The sequence below is a fragment of the Phyllostomus hastatus genome, unplaced genomic scaffold (assembly GCF_019186645.2).
Source record: "Phyllostomus hastatus isolate PE091 unplaced genomic scaffold, TTU_PhHast_1.1 phas_contig_148, whole genome shotgun sequence".
NCBI lineage: Eukaryota > Metazoa > Chordata > Mammalia > Chiroptera > Phyllostomidae > Phyllostomus > Phyllostomus hastatus.
In genome coordinates, this window is record NW_025333607.1 from 10,186,905 (window position 1) to 10,212,648 (window position 25,744).

The 25,744-nt window shown below is 43.1% G+C and overlaps 1 protein-coding gene across 1 annotated transcript in view; it reads right to left on the reverse strand.

Moving 5' to 3' along the window:
• Positions 1–1,153: 1,153 nt before the first annotated feature.
• Positions 1,154–25,744, reverse strand: part of ADSS2 (adenylosuccinate synthase 2) — a 40,716-nt gene continuing 16,125 nt past the window's right edge. Inside the window, exons 4-13 of the mRNA XM_045817812.1 lie at positions 25,047–25,097; positions 15,738–15,804; positions 15,386–15,493; positions 14,080–14,161; positions 11,931–12,057; positions 9,752–9,906; positions 8,477–8,601; positions 7,052–7,149; positions 3,244–3,393; positions 1,154–1,932 (exon numbers count right to left, since the gene is read on the reverse strand). Of these exons, the coding sequence (XP_045673768.1) occupies positions 1,880–1,932; positions 3,244–3,393; positions 7,052–7,149; positions 8,477–8,601; positions 9,752–9,906; positions 11,931–12,057; positions 14,080–14,161; positions 15,386–15,493; positions 15,738–15,804; positions 25,047–25,097 (1,016 nt within the window). The 3' untranslated portion in view covers positions 1,154–1,879. The remainder of the gene's footprint in view (positions 1,933–3,243; positions 3,394–7,051; positions 7,150–8,476; positions 8,602–9,751; positions 9,907–11,930; positions 12,058–14,079; positions 14,162–15,385; positions 15,494–15,737; positions 15,805–25,046; positions 25,098–25,744) is intronic.

The window sequence follows — 25,744 nt, forward strand, 5'->3', positions numbered from 1 at the left end:
CACACACAGGGCCCACACCCACATCACCACAGTGTGGTGTTGTGATCGTTCTACATCCGCGGTCCCAGGCACCCACGGGGGGTCCCAGAACATATCCCTGCGGGCACAGGGGGGACTCCTGTGTGTCCTCGTTCCACAAAGACATATTATTTTAACACAGTTCCCATTATGTTAAAGACGGAACTATATCTGAACAACATCCTCTCAACCAATTCAGTCAGCAAGCAGCTCACCAAGAGAAATGGGAATCACTCAAACTGACAAAAAAATGAGTGAATATCACACAATAGGAGAGTTATGCTTTTTTGGAAAAAAAAAGAAAAAAATAGGAGCACTCCTGGCTCAAAGAATGGGTTCTTTGTATCCGCTTCTGGACCAGGGCTAAAAACAAGTCAGTAGAGCAATGCTCATTTGTATCCAGATAAGAATGTGGTCTAAATATGCTTACTTCTCAGGAACTTTCTCCTCTGGGTGGCTAATCTCATTTAAGGTCCAAGGAGGAAGATGAAAGAGTGAAAAGAATAAAAGCCCATTCAACTTCCATCGGAATAAATAAAAATTTATATATTAAATATAAATTATTTTTTATGTAGAGATCCTAACCTTTTCGCTTCTTGAATCCAACAATGCTGCTCTAATTTTATATTTTTTTCTTGAACTAAATATCACTAAAAATAGATATTTAGATGTTTTCAAAGATTTTGCTTTTGATCTTCCCACCCCATCTGGTCGTTCCGCAGGGATAAAGTTCTTTCTGTTATATATCAGCAATACTAATATTTCTCTTGGCAAAACAAAAGCACAATACACAAAGTATACAAGAAATATCTGGTTCTTTTTAATCAGCTATTGATGGTATAATAAAATAAATTTAAGTGGCACCTAATTTGAACATTGAAAATAGTTCACTGAAGGGCAATCTACAACACACTATGTTAAGCCTAATTGTTAAAATAACACCTTTGTTTTTTTCCCAAGAAAAGAGAAATAAAGGCATGACCGACCATTTGGGTCCATTTGCACACTTACAGATGATTTGGTAGGTATACTGGCAGGCACCGTGCTGGAAAACCAATCCACTGGATTTAGAAATAATGGTGAGACAAAATAGGAAAGCTGTACATTTTAGAGTTAAAGAAAAATATCCACCAAATATCACAATAGATCTTTTAATGACAATTTTTTAACATTAGCAGTATTGTTTTAGGGAACACCTTTTTCTTTGAACATTTACCTAAACGTTCAATGTATTAAATAATTTATAGAGAGAAATAAGTTTCGTGTTCTGTACAAATTAAAGGATCCATGAATACCCTCCCCACCACCCCCCGCCAAAGCTCAAATTCGCAATGGTCTCAGCAGAAAACAAACAGTTCACAACTGAAACAGAATGACAGCAGTACAAAAGTTTACAGAACTCCTCCCGCGTCACTTCTCCTAACAGCAAAGATTACAATGACGGAGCTGACGGATCAGAATGTAAAAATACTTGTGCAAAACCGCATTCATTGTTCTTATCATTTAATAGAGGTAAATCCTATGAACACACATCGACAGGAATGAAGGAAAACTACACTGAAAGCAATTCTATTTTAGATTTCAAACCACGTAAATTCTATTTCTAAACATTAATGGAGACGCGGCACCAAGAGCAGCAGGAGCGGCAGAGGACTCGGCGACGCCTCCGGCCAAGGAGGCCGGCGCTGGAGCATGCGCAGCTCCTCTGCGCCCCCGCACCCACCTTCCGAGGCTGGAAACGGCTGCAGGGCTCACAGCTCCCGGCAATGTCTGCCTTCTTGAAAGTTGGAGAACATCAATGACACATTTAAGAAAGTCCTTTCCCCCTTTCGAGGAGTGTTTCTTGCATCCCTGGAGATCCTTAGAAGAGTTGAATCATAGACTCTCGGGATTTCCCTACACCAATCCACTTAACTGGGAGGCGAAGAGAAAAAGGAGAAGAAAGTATTAATTCATTTATAGGGTTCACTCTTTGAAATGAACAGATCCCCCACTTTCCTCACTGTCTCCAATGAACTCCAATTAGCTGGTTGTGCCTTTTGTCCTATTCTGTCAGCAGACTGTGCCAATTTCTAAGGCACTGGAATGTGCACAATTGTGGTGTGCCTTACTGATTCCTGTTTTCACGGCGTGAGAGTTACAGTTCCTCGATTCCTGATGGTTGGGGAAAAAACCTGGCCCAAGCCAGCAGAGACCTAAAGAACCTTTGATCGGCTTCCTAAATAACGAGACAAGAGAAGCACCCCTGATGAAGGGATGATGCTAAGAGGAAGGACACTGGTCTCCCTGTAACTTTTATGTCTCATGAAAGCAGACCCATCTGGACGAGAGTACCGTTTGACCTGCACAGCCTTAGGAACTGCCCACTGTACCAGCCCGTGGACATCACATCTCTCATCATCCGCACCTCGTGGGTAAATCTCATGGTATTTCACAGACATCACTGTCAGGTTCACTGTTGTTTCTACTCAAAAACAACTGACTATGAGGAGTGAGCTCACCGAATCTGACATCAAGCTAGGAGGGGCAGCTGGCAACGTGGAAACCAACATTCATGTTTGAGATGAACCACAAATAAAAATGAGATACAACACAAATTTGGAAAAATAAGAGATTATATGGAGGATACCCCCCACCCACCTCACTTTCTGTCTCTTGAATCTCCACCAGTGCAAACAGAAAAGGCAAAGAGTTAGAAGAAACACTTCACATAACTGGTTAAGCCATAACTTGGCTATACCTAATTCCCTGGCTGGCTGACGTTTGTGTTTTCATACAGAAGTTTTATCCTTTATTCTCATGTTTTTCCAAACCAGATTTCCTATTTTCTGCACCTATTATTTCCTAACGTCTGAAACTCCCCCAGTGCTCAAGGGTGGTTGAACCCCAGATGAAAAACAACAAACCAGCTTTGGTGGTGATGGACATACAAAAGGGCTGGTTATTGAGGGGGAGGAAGAATCAAGAATCGGTGGCATAGGGTGAAAAACAGGCTGACGGAAAGGCCAAACCAGTGAAGTAATCCACTGTCTTCAGGCACAGGAAGGGTTAAAGAAAGATGATTATATTTACTCTAAGCAGTAAAATTGCTTTATGTCTACCTGGGCATCCCAGCAAATCAGAAGCACTCTATGAATAATAATCTTTCATCTTATTTCAAAGGTAGACGGTGAAGTCCAAAGTAGAAAAAGTTAAGCGAGTTGTTCATGAAGTGTTTATATTTACCTGGAGTTTGAAGCTCATCTTCAATAAATCGAACATAATTTTGTGCATTAACAGGTAGTTCTTGAAACGTCCTTGCATTTGATATGTCTGTGTTCCATCCTGGAAGAGTCTTATACTGAACTTCAACTTTATTTAAGACTTCTTGGTTTGCTGAAAATTAAAAAATAAGCTTATCTGGCCATAGTGTATACTGCCCATCGTCAAACAATTTTTGAAAACGTCATAGGTGCACAATCTCTTAGAGAAACCTTTGAAGCCAGATGCGTTTTGGAATTCAGAAGTTTTCAGAGCTTCGCAAGCTAAAACAGTGCATTTGAGGTAGTATTTTATAATCAAACAGATTTCCACAGCAACACAGGATTATTCACTGTGAGCAGGTAGAGTATTAGCTTCAACACCAGGTCAAGTCAGGTTTTGCTGTCAAATGAGTTTCAGTGCCAAACTTAAAACTTTCGATTCTTGGAGCTTTCTAGACCCCTGCACCCTGGGCCTGTACAGTGCCAGCAGTCTCACAGAAAGGGAGCTGGCACACTTGTTCTCACCGGAAAAGCCTACGGTTTCCGTGGCTGTGCATGGAAGCTTACACGGAACGTCCTCCAGCGTCTCACCCACCCACTTTCTCTGCAACCCCCGCTCACAGGAACCGAAAGTGCACGAAAACCGGACCAGTGCCTGTGACTAGCGCCAGAAGGAGGAGGCCGCACCATATCCAGATTTCCCCCTCCAGGACAGAGACACGCGCCCCCCCCCCCGAGTGGGGGGAGTACGGCCTGCTGACGACTCCCAGTTTACAACGTCCCCAGGAGTGCCCCCCGCCCAAGGGAGACGCCTGCCTGGAGCAGCTCACATCCAGTGGCTTGTCTCTGTGAAGGCATCAGGGACCAGGCCACTTGCCTAAATTTGGGACAACTCTGAAGGGTCACTCTAGCCCCAGAGGCCCCATGGGACCAGCTGAGGCTTTTTATAGAACTACTTTGCCCTTCAACTTCTCCCTCGGCCTCATCCTGCTTTTTACACTGTTGCTCAGAGCACTCAGAACAAACCACCTGCAGGCAAATCTATCAGAGTCTGGTTCCCAAGGGACGCAGCGTAAGCCAGCTGGCGCCAGGAGGGGCTCGAGAGAGAAGGCCCTACACGCAGCTGGAGCACGGCCGGCCGGTGGGCAGTGAGGACCCCGGGGGTGGCAGGCAGAGCACAGGTGGCCTTGGCATGTTGTAGCTGTGCAGCTGTTAAAACCCTCAGGGGAGGGGACCTGGGATGCCATGCTGGTGGCAAGTGCAGCGCTGGCAGCATCTGAAGCCCTGGGAGATCAGCACAGGGAACGGCGGATCAGCGGGCAGATCAGAGGGCTCGAGGGGAAGGCCGTTCTCGAACCGGAGGAAGGTGACGAGAGACTCAGTTTACACCAAGTGTGGAAATGAGCACCTCATGGGCAGCAGCTTCCGAAGAGAATCTCATCTCCTAGAGCTGAGGCTCGGGCCCGGGCTCAGCCATACAGACAGTGGAGTTCCAGAAAAAGCTGAATTCTCAAAATCTAGCAAATCTGCTCTGACAAGGCCAGCGCCCTGTCTGGGGAAAAGTGGGACCCTGAGACTTTGGGTGGCCCATCTGAGCTGCTGCACTGAAAACTCCCGCGTTCTCGGATTTGCTGATGGCCTGCAGACCCTCCCCCGCTTCCTGCTGAAGGCCCGGGCTTCCCCTTGCTCCAGGGTGAGGAGGAGGAGGAGGCCTCTGCCCCGCAAGTCACAGGACCTACCTGCGCCTCCCCTCCTGACCAGCAAACAACACCCAGGGCCGGGGCACGACGTCACGTGGCCAAGGGAGCGCTGGGTCTGCCGAGGGGGGAGAGGGACTGCATCCGGAAAGGATCTGTAGAACTGAGCCAACAACAAGCACTCGGAGCCGAGAGGCGTGCGTGCAGCTGGAGCCGGAGGGCGGCTCGTGAGATGCAGCAGGTGGTGGAGCACAGGGTCGGACATGAGAGCGCACTGCTGTGGGCGTGCCCTCCCTCCCACGACTCATGACACAAACACGCTGCAAACGCACACTAGGAATGTTCCTGGAAGCTTCAAGAAAGGGATGACCCACGCCAAGGAGATGTGTCAGAGCCGCTCGAGGTGGGTGACAGAAGGAATCCAGAAACTCAGAGGGGCTCCGTGTCCAGCCACGATAGAGTACGCGGTCTCAGACCCACTCCCAGCATCAACGGTGAGAGTGGACAAACTGCGTGACAGCTCCTTCCAGGCAATGGGCAACAGACAGCACAGAACCGCGGGTTCACAAGCAAGTCTTAAAACCACTCAACTCTCTGCCCAGGGACAATGTCACGACCGCTGGAAGTTAAGACACTGGCGAGACACTGCAGCCAGCAGGAGAGTGGTCCCACTGGCCTGAGCAGGCAGGTGTCATAGTTCAGGGAAGCTGAAGCTGCTCGAATCAAGGTCTAATGTCAGACAGGAGGGAGCTATACAGAGGAGGATCCCACGCCTCCACCCCAGAAGCCCATGCCAAAGTCCCATGGCTAAATTTCAACTGTACAGGCAAAGAACGGGACCACTGGAGGATCACCAGATAGCAGCTGCCCCACAGTCAAGAGGGACAGAGATTCCAGAGGGGCGGGCAGAAGGGAAGGGACAAGGCGCACCGCAGCTCCAGCACTGCCAGACTGGGGATCTCTTTGCCCCTCATTAACTCTCCAAACGTGCAGCGGAGCCGCCGGAAAGGCGCTCACTAAAAGTGAAAACCACAGTCTGGAGTGAAACCCACTGCAGACGCCCTGCAGAGCCCCACGCCCAGATCCCCGCCCAGACCCACAGAGAAGACAGCATCTGGAGACCGGCTCACAGTAGGTGAGCGGTGTGGAAAACACCCTGGGCTCCTCGCGTAACTATGCTAACAAAGCACACACCAAGGTACCACAGTTCCAGAGGACCAGCCAGTAACGTGAGTGCCCCTAAAACAGGAACCAGTGTTCTTCGGAGGAAGGCAACAGAATCTCAGTCTCTGCAACACTCAGGCTAAGTCATCAGACACTCTGACACTGACTCAGAACCAAGGAGAAGAGCAGCCCAGAGAAAGCAAACTGGAGCTGGCCCAGAGGCTGGACGGACAGGCAATGAATGACCTTACGCGTTTCTAAGAACCTGAAGCTATCTATTGTCCATTCCACTGACCGGTCATCATTAGCAAGTAACAGAACCTACCAGCCTACCAAGCTCCATTAAACCAGTCAACATTCCTTCGCTTGGCATAGTCTTGTAAAACGGCTAGACGTGTTCACAGTCCCTATTTCTGGATGCTGGAAACATTTACAGAACTCCCCGAGTAACTGAGGAAATCATTTCACTAAAGATATGTCTGATAAAACACATTTCCTCAGTAGGAAGTCTCCCCACCTCCATCCACTGGAGACACAGAACAGAGTCTGGAGAAAATCATTCACGTGGCTCGGGGGGCAGGGTGGGCTCCTGTACTGAGAGCCTGCTTACCCCGACAAGCAGGGCTCTGGCTCCCACCCCACCCCTCTCCAGGGAGGGAGGAGTGCCTACGTGGACTGAGGAAGATGAGAGAGCTGGGCTCCGAGGAACCCCGGTTCTTCGTTTCCATTTTCGAGTTTCATGCTGCAACCCAGCACCCAAATGCATTGCAGCCGTGAAAGAACTGCCAGTACTAAGTGGATATACTTGCACTGTTCACAAAGGGCATAACAGCCATGTGGCTATCTATCATAAATTATACCGAGGAGCTTTAGGAAACTGCTGTAATATATGCACTAATAATATTTATATATGTATCCTAAAAAAAATACCTGGGAAATGAGGTATAATTTCACCATCTAACTTGTAAGCGACTCCGACTTTGATTTCTGTGAACATGTCCAAAATATCCAATTTGGTAAGTGCCAACCTAATTTTAGAAAAAAAAAAAGAAAAGAAAAGAAAAAAAAGACAATGTTAAAACAGCAAACTGTTAAAGGCCCTAACATCGGACTTGACGAGGGAATAAAGGAAAATTCACACAAACCACAAGGTCCGAAGCAGTTCTGAGAACTGGCTGACAAGCCACAGTGGGACAATACACTGAGGAATCTTCCTCATCGTGAAAAATGACTGGACTCTACAGGAAGTTTCTTTTCCAAAATGATAACAGATTTTCAGTGACTGAGCCACACCCTCTTGCTTAGCTTCCTTGTGATCGGCACGTACTTGGGGGAGGGCTGCCCGCAGTAAGGGACATGGCTGGGACCCTGGGACACAGCGGGACTGCCTGTCCCACGGGGGCGACCACAGGCGGATGCGCATTTACACGCGTGGCGTCAACCCTCACCTCTTCACCCCGGGTCCAGTCGCCTCCTCCCTTCTGGTCAGAAAAGGTCACAGGAGAGGGAAGAACACACACACACCCCGGACCTCTTCGTGGCACATTGAAACCCCCCAGTAAAATGACCAGAAAACAGAGCTTTAAGGAAAATCTGTGGAAGTTAGACACAATACTAGTTTGGGATTCTCGTCCACACATTCTTTTTCTATCCTTCATTCTGTTCTTTGCTAGAGGTTGAGCCTAATAAACCCAGGCACAGATACATGCATTCACGTGTGTGTGTGTGTGTGTGTGTGTGTGTGTGTGTGTGTGTGAGATATTCACTGAGCATTTTCGGTGAGTCAGGCAGTCTGCCATACGCTCTCAGCACATTTCTCACCTGATTTTCAGAACTCCCCTTTGAAGCAGGTAAGAATAGTATCTAGAGGGTGATTTTAAAAAAGGCACAGAAAGATGAACTTGCCCAAAGTCACAGAGCACAATGCACAGATCCGAGGTGGTCACCCAGCAGTCAGACAGCAGTCCAGGCCAGCCCTGAATCAGCTACACGGCCCTCGCTCTGTGCACGGACTCTACCTTTGCTCCATCTACCTACCTACCTGCCTACCTATCATCCACCTATAGTTACCTACCTACCGTCTTCACTCCCCTCTACACTCACACACACACGAGAGTACCAGCAGTCCTTCCTTCCAGCCCTGAATGTCTAGGAGGGTAACCCGGGCCCCCTCTCCCTGTGTCCTTTCTCCTACATCTTGGTCCACTTCTACCCTGAACTAAAATTTCATTCCGAGGTTAAAGAGAAAAATCTTTCTATTGGTGGACTACATCAAGTCTGCATTTCACAGAATGTAACCTGTGGTCACGAACTGTCCCGTAATTTCCTGAAATAAACGTTTCTGGGAATACTCACGCAGTGAATCCATTAATCATGTGGGCGTATTTAAGCAAAACGAGGTCCAACCAGCCACACCTTCTTTTCCTTCCAGTAGTTACACCAAACTCCCGACCCCTTGTTTGCAGTAACTCTCCGATCTCCTGGGGGCCAGAAAACAGAACTTTTAGCATCGGAATACCAATGCTGCCAATCGAGTAGAATCATACTTAAGATCAGGTAACGAGTCAGAGTCCCTGTGAGGTAAATGTCTTTCGGGAAGTAACTAAGTAGAAGATAGATTTCCATAGAGAGGATGGATTTTATGTGAGGGGGGCATTATTTGGAATAGATCCACCTTCGGTTTCATTTTTACCGTACTTTAAAACCAATATTTTTAATGATGTCATATAGATCACTTCCTGAAATTTAGATGAATGTACAAAAAAATATAAATGCTGCATATTAAAAACTAAGTAGTTAGTATTTATTAAAACAGACAACTTAAGCCAATTGCTCTAAGAATAACTGTAGTTTGATAATTTCCTGAAAACCATCATGCAAACTTGCATCTGGTAACTACTTATTGATATCACAACGCCCGTCTGAAAAGAATTAGGGTGGAAAACACTGTTCAACAGTCTCAGCCGCAGCCACTTCCTACAACCTAATTTTCCCACCTATGCGCTATCTCTTCCATACTTTACACCTTTCTGATTAAAGCCAGCATTTCCTTACCTCATAATTCGACATTATTACAGTGACATATGTTTTTAAAAGTTCACTCTGCCTTGTTGGGTTCCCAGCCCCACCTGTGTGGCCCGGGGCAGGTTACTCCCGCTCTCCCGGCCTCTCGGGTACAACGGGGACAGTGGCACCACCCAGCTCCCTGAGCTGCGGCGAGGCCCCACAGAGCTTCCAGGTAAACGGCACCTGAACAGCGCCTGGGCCCGGTCACCGTGGACGAGTCAGAGATCACTTTCCCCACTCACCCTGGTCTCCTACTAAGCTCCGGGCTAGAGGCTAGAGGAAGTTGTCGTTTTTTACCCCCTTCCTCTGCCCTCTCAGTCCCCTTCATAAATACACCCTCCTCAGCCTTGCATGCCAAGGACCTTTAAGCACCCTCGAACCCCTTGTCTTGTTGCCACTCTGCTACCACTAGTGATAAAGGTGTGCGCGCATTTTTTCAAAGGTCGCTCTAACTGGTCTTGCAAATTAAGTGCAATAAATGGAAGATAAGAATTCATTAAGGGAAAAAAAGCACTAGTTTTATATTAAACCGCTTGAATCGGGTTTACTGAGACAGAGGCTTACGTTGTCTTGCTCCGTGGGGAAGGCACCGATGCCAACTCTGGTTGTGTAGGCTTTCACAACTCCGTACACTTCTCCGACATTCTGGGGGGGCATGCCCAACCCCGTGCAGACGCCTCCCACCGTACAGTTAGAGGAGGTTACAAAAGGGTAAGTTCCTGCAAACGGAAACAAATATTAAATATACACACAGAGAAAGACATTATTGCAAAAGAGGATTACTAAGGAAAGCCTGCATTTGAATATATTCTAGGTATCAGACAGCCTTGACTCTAACTGTGACCACCGTGTTTTGCTCTGGCTGCTTTTGGTTTGTAATGAGGTGAAGACACAGGGGTCAGAGCTGTGCCTGCGGCGCTGACAGGGGAGAGGCCCCTTGGGTGCACGCCCGGTGACTCAGCCCTGCACGGCGGGGACTCGCCTAACAGGCGGGCTGTTAAACAATATAATGCCAACACCTGGGGTCACTCCACCTGTGTAGACTTGAAATCTATGTATTTTAACACTCCCCTGTTAGCTTAAAACAAATTTATTTTACTTCCTGGATACAAATAAGGTACAGCAGCAACCTGCAGTGATGACAGTCTGCTAAAATTTTTGTAGTATTTTAGCATTCTCCTACCTTTTGATGTCTATTCAGGGAATAGTTGCAGAAGTGACAAGGGTAAGCTAAGAGGGGTATACCCACCCCCCAAGATCCTGCTCATACTTAAAATTATTCACTAGATACTTTGCTTTCTTTCCAAACTGGAAAGGCATCTTACAGTATCAAAAATACATATTTACTACTAGATATACACTTTCTTTAATTGGTTTACTTGGAGTGAGAAGCCAATGATATGTCTATAAGAGCTGAAAACCATCACACTTGACGTGTCCACGGCATTGTGGCTGAGAGGAGACAAACTCACACAGACTAGTGAGTCCTGTGGGGAAAAGGGGCTGCACGGCCACTCTCTCAAGGGGAAAGCACCTCGGAGCGGCCTGGCCACTCTCTTTAGAGGGGAGCACACGGGCTGACCCTCGCCCTGACAGGCTTTTATTGGCTTTAACTCACATAGGAATATAGGGTGTATATGGAAAGCTCATCAATCCTTGTCAGGCAGTAGTGATCAAATAGATAACATTCAAAGAACTAAGAGAGTTTATGCTGAGTCAGGGTCAGATAGCTAAAGGGCCATAAAACTTTGAGGAAACAAACTCATTTCAGGCTCTGACCCTTATCATTTTAACTGAGGGTATTAGCAAAACAGGTTTCACAGGATCTTATGCATTGTTTCTTAGGCCTGATCGCCCTGGGGAACCCGCCCTTTCTAGCATAGGGCCCACCTACCTCCAGCATTGTTTCAGGCTTAAGTCAGGCAGGGGAAGTAAGACAGCCAAGAGATTAGGAGACTTCTTGCAGACAGAATGAGGACTTAGGCTATGCCAAAGCTGAGGGGCGAAAGTACATCACCCCCTTTCTCTATAGCCCCCTAAGTCCTTCCCTGCGGGCGCCCTTGTGACCATGTCTGTCTTAGGTTGTCCGTCCAATGAGGAATCTTACCCGTCATTGGCTAACTGGTCATGCCCTAGGAGCCAGGCAGGGTGAAGTAAAGTGGGTAGAGGTGATGCTCTTGCCAGGGGGATAAGCTTTGTCTCCTTAGTGGCTTAGGGTCCCAAGGTCTCTCACTCAGCCTTAGCCATGGGGGGTTACAGCTTCTGAAACCAGGCAGGGCAGTTTCCAACACTTATCCTGAGCGATCATGTTTAGATGGAAAGGCCAACAAACCAATGGGGCAATAGTTTGAAGACACTAAGCGTTAACTGTTTCAAGATGGAGACAATGCTCTGAGTCCACTCAGAATTTCTCACCCAAGGACTTAATTAAACAGACTTCCACAGATCCTAGAATACACATGTTTAATAACAATACAAATCACAGTTTACAGTATTTCAAACCCACTCACCCAGATAGCAATTTGACTTTTCTAACGAGCAACAAAACCTAACGTATGCATTGTGTCTTCCACAGTACTCCTTCAAAAGACAGGTGAGTATAGGATGACAATCTCCCACCACTCCTGAATACGTACACAAGCTAAAAGCCTTGTTTTAAAACTCCTCGATGCCAACATTAACTATTTATGTCTTAAGTACTGCCGGGCTCAGTCAAGCTCCCCATCAGTCACATCCCACTTACCGAAATCAATATCTAGGAGGGCCGCATTCGCACCTTCTACTAAGATCTTCTTTGGTGGTCCATGTAGGGCCTCGTACAGGAAGTAGACTCCATCTTTCACCATGGGTTTAACCCTTTCCATGTAACCCTGTGGACAAAGTCAGAGACCAATGTGAGTGCATACCAATACTACAATATAACCAGTATGGTCAAAATGACCTGACTCGAGGTCGGCGGAAACCGACAAACACAAAGCAGAAAGGGGTAGGTGATGTTCGCGCCTGACTGCGACACCGTGATCACCTTGTGGAGAATCAGGCTGATTCTCCAGAACCAGGGAAGAGACACCAGCTCGAGAAAAGTAGAGATACAATGGATTCAAAGGCACTCTATTAACCTCGCTGCACAGAACGTGGCATCCTTCTGAAGGGCCGAGCACTCACACGTCACCAGCTTTCAGGAAAATTAAAAGAACGGAGTCCATTCTTTTACAATTACATTACAATTTTATATTTTGTGAAGTATTAAAAAACCTACATTTATAGTCCATGTAATCATGAGTTGTAAAACTTGCATTCAAAGTGTGATTCTCAAAATGCGGTGAGGGCCACAAGAGGCACTGCCGAGCATGCAAATACATCAATAATTGATCGCTAAGATTCTTCTTCCATTATATCCCACTACAGCAAAACCTCTCAGCGGTATTACTAGTAGACGATACCCAGTACTGTTTACACATGAGCATTATTATAAGCTTTCTGGAAACATATTTAAGTTAATGATACTGCTTAATTTTAGAATTCAATTAAAAATGTAGTATTAACAAGAGTTGCCCCAGTGTCTCTAGTTTAAGTGCAATAAAACCTAGTTTCAATTATGCTTAAATATTTAGCCAGACCAGTATGGAAATTCCAAGTTCCACTCATGAATTCACCACAGTGTGTTCTACCCACCGATGAAAGTGAGGTCCCCTCTTAGAGGGCTCTAGTCTCCAATCTCAGGCTTATTCCTGTTTTAGTTCTTTTTTTTATGCCTAAAATGACCAACCCACCATCACATCCCTTGTTCCTTAAAGACCTGGCTCACTTATTAAGAATTTTCTTACCCAACTCTGTTCATTATTATTCATCTACTTAATATTCAAAAGGAACATGTACAAAATAGAACTAAAAAGCCATATCCATACTTTAAGTACATAAGCATTTCCAAGTTGCTAATAATAAAATTAAAATAATTGCTGCCACGACGGAATGAAAAGAAAACGGCAATCTATTCTAAGCAACCATCAATACACTGAAATCCAATTTAGCTTGTTCCTTGGAGGGCATTTCTTTTAAGAATTTAGTTAAAAGTGAACAGACCTAAGGTCTGCAACTATTTTAGAATGGCCTATGAGGTTTGTGAACTTCTATTCAGTTCTGGAACTGATATTTATATGTATTTATAAAAGAGAAAGACTACCAATCAAATACACAGGAAGCAGCTCGAAATTCATCACAGACTGTGGAGGAATGAACAGGAGACTTGACTACTAACCAACTCAGGTACAACTGACACCTAAGAGTTGCCAACTTGGGCCTAATCTCTGACCAACTACCTTATTTGTCTCCTAAGAGATTAACCCAGTGAGGTGTCCCTCCTAACCGGGCTGGTCGGCTTCCAGAGTTCTCTCTCACTTGTCCGTTTATTGATTGATTATCTTCCACATTGCTGAGTGATTTTTATATACAAAAACAGCTCAGAATTATCCAGTAGTTTTTTTTTCATCTCCAGGATCAAAACTCCCTTTTAAGTCCTTGGCTGCAGACACGTAAGACCAATATAAGGCCTATGATTCGGTCCCTACTTGTCTAACTTTGTTTCCAGGTACTTGACTCCCATTCCCTGCTCCCCGCTCCGTGTTCTGCTCAAGCCACGCCGTGTGAAGTCACTCGAACACGCCATGTCCTTTTAGGTTAAAAAGGGCAGACACTTCACTTTGCCAGTTCTTATCTGCCATATCTGGGTGGCACTTAATATACACTATTTCACATAGAACTTCTAAATCGCCACACATTCTTCATTCTTCTATTTTCAGTTCCTAACACAAAGCCTGAGTGAGTACAAGATCCAGATGCCAAGTTGGCAAATGAGTTTTTAAAAGAACATGAGAAAGGTCAGAGAGCATTACCTTGAGTTTTTGCAATTCACCCTCAATGTCTATTTCCAAAGTGGGGTATATAGATTTGTACTGGTTTGCCAGAACTTTGAACCTGAGAAATACAGAAAAATCAAGACATCAACTCTGAGAAATATGGATAAATCGCAACATTAGCTGTCTTTAAAATATTCTGAATAATATTATTTGATTCGCATGGCTTTGGTAGATAAGTGCTCTGTGAAATTAACTCCCAAACTGAAGTTACATCCTGAAAACTAATGTCGAATAAAGACTAGTCATATGAATAAATGTTATATTCAAAGTACTTTCTGCTCCAGTTAAAGAATATCAACAATATAATTAAGGTTCTGTGTGTGTCTGCGCGGGGGGGTGAATAACTGAAATCTGTAACCACAAGACTTACATCTGAATTAGTTGTATCATACCGAGCATAAAACAAAGGGAAGGTCTACACAATGGTTTCGAGAGAGACGGAGGCCCATGACAGCCATCGGTCTCTACCATTCCCAGCGCAGGCACTCTGGTGGGTCGGACCAACTGGACCAACTGTCGTCCGAAAATGGATGGAACAAATCATTGAATCCCAGAACGGAGAGAACACCTGATGGCAGCTGTCATTAAACACAATCACTGAGTCACCCTACAGCTCTCTGGTGATTATTAGGTTCCCCTGGGAGATTTTTCTACAAAGGGTCAGTGTCGATGTGTCATTTCTGTTTTGCAAGGTGAGCTCGGTACACGGCAGTTCCCTAGCACCTGCGAGATGAGAGGACACGGAGCAGTGGACCTGAAAACCTGGCAATCAAGACTCCGGGGCGTGGTGACCACACCGGCCCCACCAAAGCAATGCCACCCCCTCCCACGGACACATCTCTGCTTCTGAGCAGACCACCGCAATCCTCAAACATAATTTGGTTTGGCCTCGTTGGGGGGCACTGCTATGATGTCATCATTTTACTTTTCATTAAGTTAACCTGACTGCAAACCAAAGTGTCGCAGGTTCAATTCCCAGTCAGGGCACATGCCTGGATTGCAGGCCACGGCCCCCAGCAACCGCACATTGATGTTTCTCTCTCTCTCTTTCTCCCTCCCTTCCCTCTCTAAAAATAAATGAATAAAATCTTTAAAAAAAAAAGTTAACCTGAAATTAAGGCTCCATTGAAATAAAATAAAAGGAACTTTAATATGCCACATAAAACAAAAATGCCGACTACCACTAATCAACTAGAATACTGACTTTCCCAGGCTGCAATCTGAGTTTGAAAAATTATACAATTCCATTTGCTCTTTCCATCGTGAAACGCAAGCCAGTTACCTCTCCGAGAAGCCATCGAAATCCGAAACGAGGTCGCACATCCTGAGCCCGCTCCGAGCAGCTTTGGAAGAGTAAACCGGACCGATGCCCTTTTTCGTGGTCCCCAAGCTTAAACATAAATCAAAAAAGCTTTAAATTAGACAGGAAAGATGCCATTCTTGTAGTCAGACTGATTTTCTGTTCATGCTGTTTCCTGTAAGCTTCTTTTCCTAATCCTATGGACTTTCTCTGAAATCTAAACTAGACAGTTTAATACTCATTTTTCTTCAACCCCTGGCCTGGAATTTCAGCATTAGAGTCTAGATATGTTTCACTGGCACCGAAAACAAAAAACAAAGAAAAGAACACGTACTTCTTTCCTGCTTGCTCTTGTCTCTGCTGTTCCTGGATGCCATCAGCCGCTTGATGGAAATCGAATACTGCAGGGAAACAGACAAAAAATCACAGTATTTGTTCAAACAAAGACAACGTAGGAAAGATAAAATCTCGTATTTTAAATTACTGAAGTTTTAAATCCCTTCAGACTAACTTCATATGACAAATTAGACACCTTTTTAGAAGCGACAGCAATGGTGGGAGTGAAGGTTACAATACCAACAGGTATATTCAAGTAAAAATATGCCCAATTGTTCATTCCTAGTTATCGCAACCTATGTTATTTCAAAACTGAGTCATTAAGCCCTGCCAGTGCAGCTCAGATGGTTGGAGTGTTGTCCTGTGCAAGGAAAGGTTGTGGGTTTGATTTCTGCTCAGGGCACAAGCCTAGGTTATAGGTTCGGTCCCCAGTTGGGGCGCATGTGCGAGGCAACTAATCAATGTTTCTCTCTCTGTCTCCCCCTCTTCTCTCTCTAGAATCAATCATATTCAATCAATTTGAATCAATCAATTATATTATATATAATATATATAATATATTATATTATATATATAATATATATATTTATTTATATTTATTTATTTATTTGTTTGTTTGTTTTTAGGGAGAGGGGAAAGGAAAGAGAAAGAGAGGAAGAGAAACATCATGTGTGGTTGCCTCTCACATGGCCACCACTAGGGACCTGGCCTGCAACCCAGACATGTGCCCTGGCTGGGAATCGAACCTGCGACACTTCGGTTCGCAGCCTGCACTCAACCCACTGAGCTACACCAGCCAGGGTACTTTTTTTTTTTTTTTCAATGAGTCACTAAGAGGGTAATTTTGGACCACCCTGCCCAACACTTCTATAAAGCTCTGTTGACTAAGATACCTGCTTTTCTTCCAGTTTGGGACTCCAGAAACCTAGGGAGTATTCTGCCATCCATCATCCCCTTCCTCCCTAGTCCCCAGCACCCATCATCTTCCACCGCCACCGCAGCCCCCTGATGCGTGTGCCTGTCTGCACTCCTGACACCTCTGATCCGTAATTCCTAATGTAGCCAAAGCCACCTTTCTGAGACACAAATATCGTGCCACCCTTTGCCTTAAAAACTCAGTGGGGCTTTCTACTGCTGAAAAGAAATGATGTCTCTGATAAAGGATTACTATCCAAAATATGCAAAGAACTCACACAACTCAACATCAGAAAAACAAACAATCTAATTTAAAAATGGGCAGGAGACCTGAACAGACATTTCTCTACAGAAGACATACAGACGATCCAACAGACACGAAAAGACGTTTAACATCAGTAATCACCAGAGAAATGCAAATCAAAACCACAAAGAGATATCACTTCACACCTGTCCTAACAGCTGTTACCAGAAAGACGACAAATAACGAGGCTGCAGGGGTGTGGAGAATGGGAAACCCTTCTGCCCTGTTGGAGGGGATGTGAACTGGTGCCGCTATTACGGGAAAGAGTCCAAAAGTTCCTCAAGAAATTAAAAATAGAACTACCACATGACCCAGAAATTCTATTTCTGGGCATTTATCAAAAAAAAAAAATCAAAAACACTTATTTAAAATGATATATGCACCCCTAGGCAGCATTATTTACAACAGCCAAGACACAGAAGCAACCTAGGTAACTATCGACAGATGAATGGCTAGAGAAGAGGTGGTACATATACACAATGGAATATTACTCAGCCATAAAAAAGAATAAAATCTTACCATCTGTGACAACATGAATGGACCTAGAGGGCATCTATTCTAAGTGAAGTAAGTAAGTCGGAGTAAGACAAATGCCATATGGTGGCATTTATCTGTGGAATCCGAAGGTCAAAGCAGGCAAGCAAGCCAAAGAAAACAGAGACAGGTTTATATATACAGAGACCACACTGATGAGGCCACAGGGGAGGGGTGAGAAGGTGAAGGAGATTAAGAGGTACAACTTTCCAGTTATAAAACAAGTCAAGTCATGGAGATGTAATGTACAGCACAGGGAATATAGTCCATAATATTGAAATAACTGTATGGTGACATAAGTTTACTTTCATTGCCATGATGGCCACTCTGTAAGTTATATAGATGTTGAATCACTATGAGTACAATGAAACAATATAATATTGTATGTTAACTGTACTCTAATAAAAAAATGTACAAAACAAAACATAAAGTGTGCAATTCAACCATTTTTAGTGTATTTAACCATGGCTTCTTTTCACTGATGATTCTTGCCTCCAAATAAGCAAGCTGGAATTTGTGAACATTAAACACACCAATTGCTGGAAGGCTCCTGGAACCAGTGGTGGCATCTGTGAAGGAGCTACCAGTTTAGAAATATCGGAAGCCTAGTAGTTACAGATGGCAAAACGGGAACAATTCTGGGACACCTGACCTAAAAACCGTCCTGACTAACTCAAGCTCCAAGACAGATCTCAAGGAGCTCACTGCCTACGCTTTCTTCTAGGAGTTTTATGGTTTCAGGTCTTATGTTCAGGTCTTTAATCTCATTGAGTTAATTTTGGTGTCTGCTATAAGACAGTGGTTCAGTTTCATTCCTTGCACGTGGCTGTCCAGTTTTCTCAACATCATTTTTTGAACAGACGATTCCTTCCCCACGTATAGTCTTGGCTCCTCTGTCATAAATCGACTATGTGTGTGGGTTTACTTCAAAGCTCTCTATTTCATTCTTATTGGTGAACACCATACTGTTTTGATTACCAAAGCTTTGTTTCCATTTGAGATCAGGGACCATAATGGCTCCAGCTTTGTTCTCTATCTCAAGATTCCTTTGCATATTCAAAGTCTTGTGTGATTCCATACAAATTTTAAGATTGTTCTATTTCTGTAAAAAATGCCACTGGAATATTGATAGAGATTGCATTCACAGCATAGACATTGTAACTTTGATTCTTCCAATCAATAAGCACAGAATACTTTCCATTTATTTGTGTTTTCTTTCATTTCCTTCACCAATATCTTATTGACTTCAGTTGTGTAAGTCTTTCACAACCTCATTTAAAAGAGTAGCTTCTCATGGCACTAGGAAGACTCTATAATAAGGTGGATTTTGTTTAAAGGTATAAAATACGTGCATCTTTTTGTGTACCTTGCTGTACTATGTGGCACGTTAAAATGCTTATTCATCTCTAATATATGGATTCTAGACCTTGGCCAATAAACAGCTATCATATATGACAAGGATTAGTTTACAACCATGTTCCTGTTTTGGTACACAGCCAACAGCCTTTCTGATCTACTTTTTAGGGACCGGAATGGTTCTGAAGAGCTGTTTCATCAAACTTGAACTTTGCAAATGACTTATGACAAGATTGAGATCTTAGAGTAAGCCATCTCTTTGGAATAAAAGGGCATTTGTGTTTCAATATTTGTTTTATTTTCTGTGTTCAAAGAAGTTACAAAGGCAGCTGGCAAACCACAAATAAGTGGCTGATGGAAAGCAGATGAACCATATTTTTTGGAAAGTAATTTAGTACCTCGCCACAGAGCTAATGTTTTCCTAGGTTTTCCAGGCCCCAGGAAGCTATTAGGGTAATCAGAATAATTATGCTTCACTGTGGCACGGAGCCCTAACATCTACACTGTTAGCGTTTCTGAAAGAACAGTGTTTGAAGTTGCTTTGAATATCCTTCCACTTTCTGCAGCCTAGACATTAAAAACAAAAATACACTACCATGGGGATTTGGTCTAATTTTTAAAATTAAAGGTAATTGTTCACTTTTAATAGTTAAGCCTTATCAACACCATCTTATTATTTCTTTTTTATTGCTCTGGCCAAGTGTTTATTAACACTACTGGCGCTGGGCTGCATGCTGTTGCAGGGTGAGCCTCCGTATGTGCAATCCACTCTGCTTGCTTCTCAGACCTCCAAGGGCCTTTTTTTAAACATTGTATTCACATATCATGAGATCCACCCTCTTAACAGATTTTTAAGTCACAATACAGAATTGTTATCTACAGCCTCAACATTGCATGGCCATCTCTCTAGAGCTTAGTTACCCTTCACCTCCTTCAGGTCTGTGAATTCAATGTCATCTTCTAGTGGGACACCTCCTCGGCCACTTTATCTACAACTAGAGGCCCCACCCACCTCCTCCAAACTGCCTGACACAGCCTGCCTCCTTTCTCTGCTCAGAACTTATCTCTGTAGGCAAGGATACACTGACTGCCTCTTTATCTTGCCTTCCCTGCTACACTATAAGCTTCACTCAGGGATTTTTATTTGCCTTTCCTATCGCTGAAACACCAGTGCCCAGTACCATAGCTGGCGCAGAGTAGGCACTCAGTAGAGAGTTGTTGCATAGAAGGACAGACGCTCAGCAACCCTGGACTGCGAATGTTCAAGTAAACGCTGTCAGATCGTGGCCGTTTCTCGGCGCTCTTTCCCTCAATGAGCATCTCGTATATCCCCAATGTTGTCACGCCAGTCCATGGGACAGGACACAACTACAACGTATGAGATAGTCCTGTGCATCCACACTTGTGCACACTAATGTAAAGAGCTGACCAACAGCTTGCTCATTTTTCAATTTTTTAAAAAGGAAATTGACTATGTAGTGCAAAACTTTTCACAATGCGTTGTGGAGTTCGTCATCATAGAGACATGAAATGCGCAGCAAAAAGGACACAAAGGATGAAACAGCAAGGGAAATGGAAGCGTTTTGTTGCAAGGACCTTAGGTTAAACATTTTACATCCTACTGCGTGATACTGCGCTCTGCTTTGCTGAGCTTCACAGATGTCGTATTTTACAAATTGAAGGCAAGACCCTCCACCAGCAAAGATTACGACTCACTTTATTGTAATACGTGCTTTATTACAGTGGTCTGGAACCGAACCTGTAACACCTCCAAGGTATGCCTGTATTATTTTAAGATAGACCATGACAATTTAAAGATACACATTATAAATCCTAGAACAACTACCAAAATTCACAAAATAAGAGGTATAGCTAGTAACCTAATGGAATGTTACCTATAATCGAAAAATAAGTCCTGGCTGGTGTGGCTCAGTGGATTGAGTGCCAGCCAGAAAACCAAAGGGTTGCCAGTTCGATTCCCAGTCAGGGCACATGCCTCAGTTGCAGGCCAGGTCCCCAGTAGGGGGCACGATAGAGGCAACTACATATTGTTTCACTCCCCTTCTTCCCCTCCCTCTAAAAATAATAATAAAATCCTTAAAAAAGAAAAAGGAAATAAAAAGGAATTGTAAAAATATAAAGTAAAATATTAAATGTAAAAGAAATCAGGAAGAGAAGAAAAAAGACAAAGAGCAGGTGGAACAAATAGCAAACAGAACAGACGGACATTCAACCATAACAACTACACTAAGAGTAAAGGGGCTAAACACTGCAATTAAAAGGCACAGCTTCACAATAAATAAAAAGCAAGATCCAACTATGCTTTGTCCACAAGAAATGTGGCATAAATATGGACAAAGACAGGTTAAAGATTATTAGAGGATATAAAAAGATACACCTTGTAAATACTAATCTTAAGAAAGCTTGAACAATGACTAAAATAAAATTAAACTTGAACAGTGATTAAAATAAAATTTAAAAAAATAATAATAAAAAATAAAAAGATTCTTATATCTGGAAGAAAAAAAAAGAAAGCTCTAATGGCTAAGCAATAGCAAAGCAGACTTCAGAAGAAGGAATGTTACCATAGGTAAAGAGGATATTTTACTAAGGGTTAATTCATCAAATACATAACTTAATAGAAACATCTAACTGAGCTTCCAAGCACAGACAGCAAAAAACTGGCAAAGTCAAAAGAGAAAAAGACAAGTCCACAATTATTGTTGGTTTCTACACACCTCTCCCTCAGTAACAGAGCAAGTAGGAAATCAGGATATAGAAGATTTGGACACTACAATTCAATTTGATGTCACTGGCATATAAGGAACACTCTCCTCAACAATAACAGAACACATATTCTAAGTGCATGTGGAACATTAACCAAAATAGACCATATGCTGCACCATAAAACAAATGCCAACAAATTTAAACAGATGACAAAGTATATTCCCTGTCCACAACAAAATTAAATTAGAAACAAATAATAGAAAGAAATTGGGTAAATTTTCCAGACAATGTAAACATCATGTCTCAGTAACTCATGGGCCAAATTTAATTTTTTTTTAAATCACACACAAAAAATTATGAAGTAACTTCAACTGAATGGAAATAAGCGTATAAAATGTCAGTATCTGCAGAATGTAGCTGAGGTAGTGTTAGAGAGGTTAGGGAAAGAGCGAATTAAAACCAAAGAAAGTAAAAAAGTGAAACAACAAGGAGCTAAAAGCAATAAAAAGGACAACAAACAAATAGAGAAAAACCAACAAAATCAAATGCTTAGTCTTTGGGAGTAAAACACACAAATCAATAAAATAGATAAAGCTCCAGTTAGACTGAGCAAGAGAAAACAAGGTACAAATCACCAATGCCAGGTACAAAAGACAGGCCATCGCTGCAAACTGCACAGAAATTGGAAAGATAATATCCAGATATTACAATCCTTACACCAACAATCTGAGAAGTTGAACAAAATGAATATAATCCTTAAAAAACATAACTTACTGAATAAATAACTTTATTTTATGAATTTTGGAAGAAACAGAAAAACCTGAATCTCTGCGAACATCCCCACAAAGATTCCATGCAACATTTGCAGAAGAAATAATACTGATCCAACACGTACCCTCTCAGAAAAATGAAGTCACCAAAACTGAAGAACGAGGCACTAAAGTGAAGGAAAACTGCAGACCAATACCCTTCAGGATGAGCGAATAGTGAATCGTGGCCAAGTGGGGAAGAACACCTGAGCGAGGTGCCAGGAAGTTAAGGAAATAAAACAGATAAAATTCTCACTCCCATAGGCACAGCCGTGTGTGAAGTGCCTGTTTCACCAATGCGGGACTGTCGCCTAAGAGATCACTCACCAGAGGCCACACAACTAACCCTTGGGCCCAGGTCCCCCAAATTCAGAAGCCTATGCGTGGCTCTATTGTTCTATAATCCATACGGCACAGCCATCATACTGTGCTGACGGAAGTGCATGCCTTTATGGGAAATTGTAAAAATCCTTGGAAAGGAATCAATTAGTATTTTTAAGCATCTATGTACCAGTTAGGTCTTGTACTTAGTTCTGAGATGAGGGTTCTAATGCCATAATGACAATGGAGCTTACAGAACTGTCTTTTCAGTCCTGTGGGAAGAGAGTCTCTGAAGATTTTAAGGGTTTTCACAGTGACGATTCTCAGCAAGCTTCCAGTCCGTTTGTTTAAAATGTCTCTATTTGCTTCTTTTCCTCATTTTACAATTGATGGTACTAAAAATACATGTTTCTTATAGATATGTTAATAACACATTTTAAAGCAAACATATATGGGTTCGGCAAAAGTAGGTTTACAGTTGTGAGTACGCGAAACAGTTTATCCTTGTGTTATTATATATTATTGTATTATTTTCTGTACAAACAACTGTAAACCTACTTTTGCCGCACCCCTGTGTTATCACTGCTAACAGCTTTGAGCTTTCCTTTCTGGACTCTGTCTCCTCTACCCAAAAAACCTTCCTTTAAGGGCATAAATGTATGAAAGAGGAAAAATCATTATTAAAGAAGCATAATAAAATTATAAGACAAATTCATATTTGCTGTGATTTAAACCACACTGCTTTCCAGTTAGACTGGTCCTTTGGTCCCTTCGCGGTAGAATTTCCTTTGGTTTTTGTAGCCTAAAGTAGTTGAGTAGCTCGCTTAACCACTGTACTATATACCCAAGGACGCCCACTGTCACGTGACAGACCCGAGATGTCTGAAATGAAGAAGAAAGGTGGAGGGTCCGGACAGGAACCCGAATCACTCTGAACACTGCCTCTTCCCACCAGCCTGACATCACCGTGTGTTCACACGTCCGCACAGAGCGGAGCCGTCTGAGCATGCGCGTTAAGGCTGCAAGCTGCTCAAAGGGTGTACACGAGGTGCTACCCTACTGCGTAATCCTGACCTGTGGCGGTCAGGCTAAGATGCTGAATTTCACACAGCAGATGACAGGGGACCATGACCAAGTGCTGAAGGTAAGCAAGCAGTGGCTTTCATCATCTAAACAGCACCTTCCTGTATGCGCAGAACAGAGACCATGAATGCCGGAGACTGCATGTAAAAACCATGGGGGGTGGGGAGGGGGGACGGGAGTTAGAGACGCGTACAGAATATTCATGGTAACAGGATATATGTAAGGTTAATAATTAGTGAAGGTAAGCAGATAAAAATACTATGAAAGTAATGAACAAAAATACATTTTTCATTATATACCTAAGAGGTTGTCAGTATGTAAAAATATTAATAACACGGCACTGCTTGCTATATTATAGCACTATAATGACTATGTATAAAAATTTAAAATGAAATTACTAACATAAGTTAAAGACCAAAAATATACTTTATGTAGGCAACAGACTGAGAGTATGTATTTTTTAAAATCAGAAGCTTAAAATAGCCAATGAAAATGACAGATTTACAACTTCCTTCCAAAAGCGTTTTAATTTGCTTACTTGGCTGATACAAAAACTTTGACGGGGCTGCCTCTTCAATGAAGGTCAATGTTAAAATTAGAGCAGCTACGGCCTCAGGAGAAATATATATTTAGGTAGAATTCAAGAGTCCGATCACTCATATAGAAGTTTCTTACACGGTTCATAGCTCTTCCTCCGTCCTGGTTACTGTCTCTTAACCATGTCACTCTTAATAAACAATTCTGTCGCTCTGGTGACAGCACAGTGACAGGGAAACACACCTCAAGTTTGTTGGTGGTGGCTGAATTAATTCTAGAATCCAGTTTGCTCTAAATAATGGAAAAGGCTAGTCATCTGAATCACTTTTAAAAGCAGTATTATTACATTTGAGACACAGACTCACTCTCAAGATCTGCCAGACGGTAGACCTACTTGCACATGTGTGAGGGAGTGCGTGGGGAAACTGCTGTCTTTGGGGACGGCTCATGCGTTAGTGGGATGAGAGATCCCCACAAAACAGCGTTCATCTCATTCATGGGACTAGCTAGTTCTTCCTTCAGAAACAGGTTGGTTTTAACCTAGCCTTTATCATCTTATCTAAAGAAACAAATATTTTATGTATTTGGCACCCAATTATTATATATAAGCCACCCTACACTGTTTTCACTAAAATTAAGACAAAACTGGAAACAGAATGCTTTCTGGTGATAAGTTGCTGGTAAAAAGACAGTTAGAAACAAATGCATCAGGTCCGCTTACCAATATGAGCCCTGTCAGAAATGATAAGCCTTTTTTCCCAGCCTTCCAGACCTACAGAAAAGGGGGGAAAATACATTTAATTGAACATTTGGTATAACAATTCTTTCACCTTAATTTCTTTAATAATACAATGTTTAAAAGTGTTTTTCACCAAAGTAATCATTTTCATAGCTTTTCTTCTTCACAGGAACAAGTTTAACAAGAATTTTCTCACTTGCCATTCATTATACATACAAACGCACTCACACATTCTTTCTAAATGTTTTGCTCTGAAAATCTCCCAACTATACATATCTAACAAAGGATACTTCTAGAAACCCAAAAGGCAAGTGGTAAGAAAATAACATATTTGTTGGGAGTTCAGGGAAGAGTAGGTGTATGTATGTGTGTGTGTGTGTGTGTGTGCACACACACACACACACACACAGACATACTGGGGATGCCCGAGAGCCAGGAGGTTTCACTGCTTGGGCCAGTCAGCCAGTAAATGTTCAAACAAACTGCTGAATGATGACTAGATAAATGAAGCTAAAGGAACATATTTTTTAGAGACAGTACACCTTCACAGGCTATATGTATTCCTTCTAAGGACAAGCCACCAAGCTCCAAACATTTTCAAAACTAACATGAGATATTAAAAATTAGTTGTTAATTTGGATAATGTCCAAAGATTCACTTTAAAATCACTCCTCATAGAG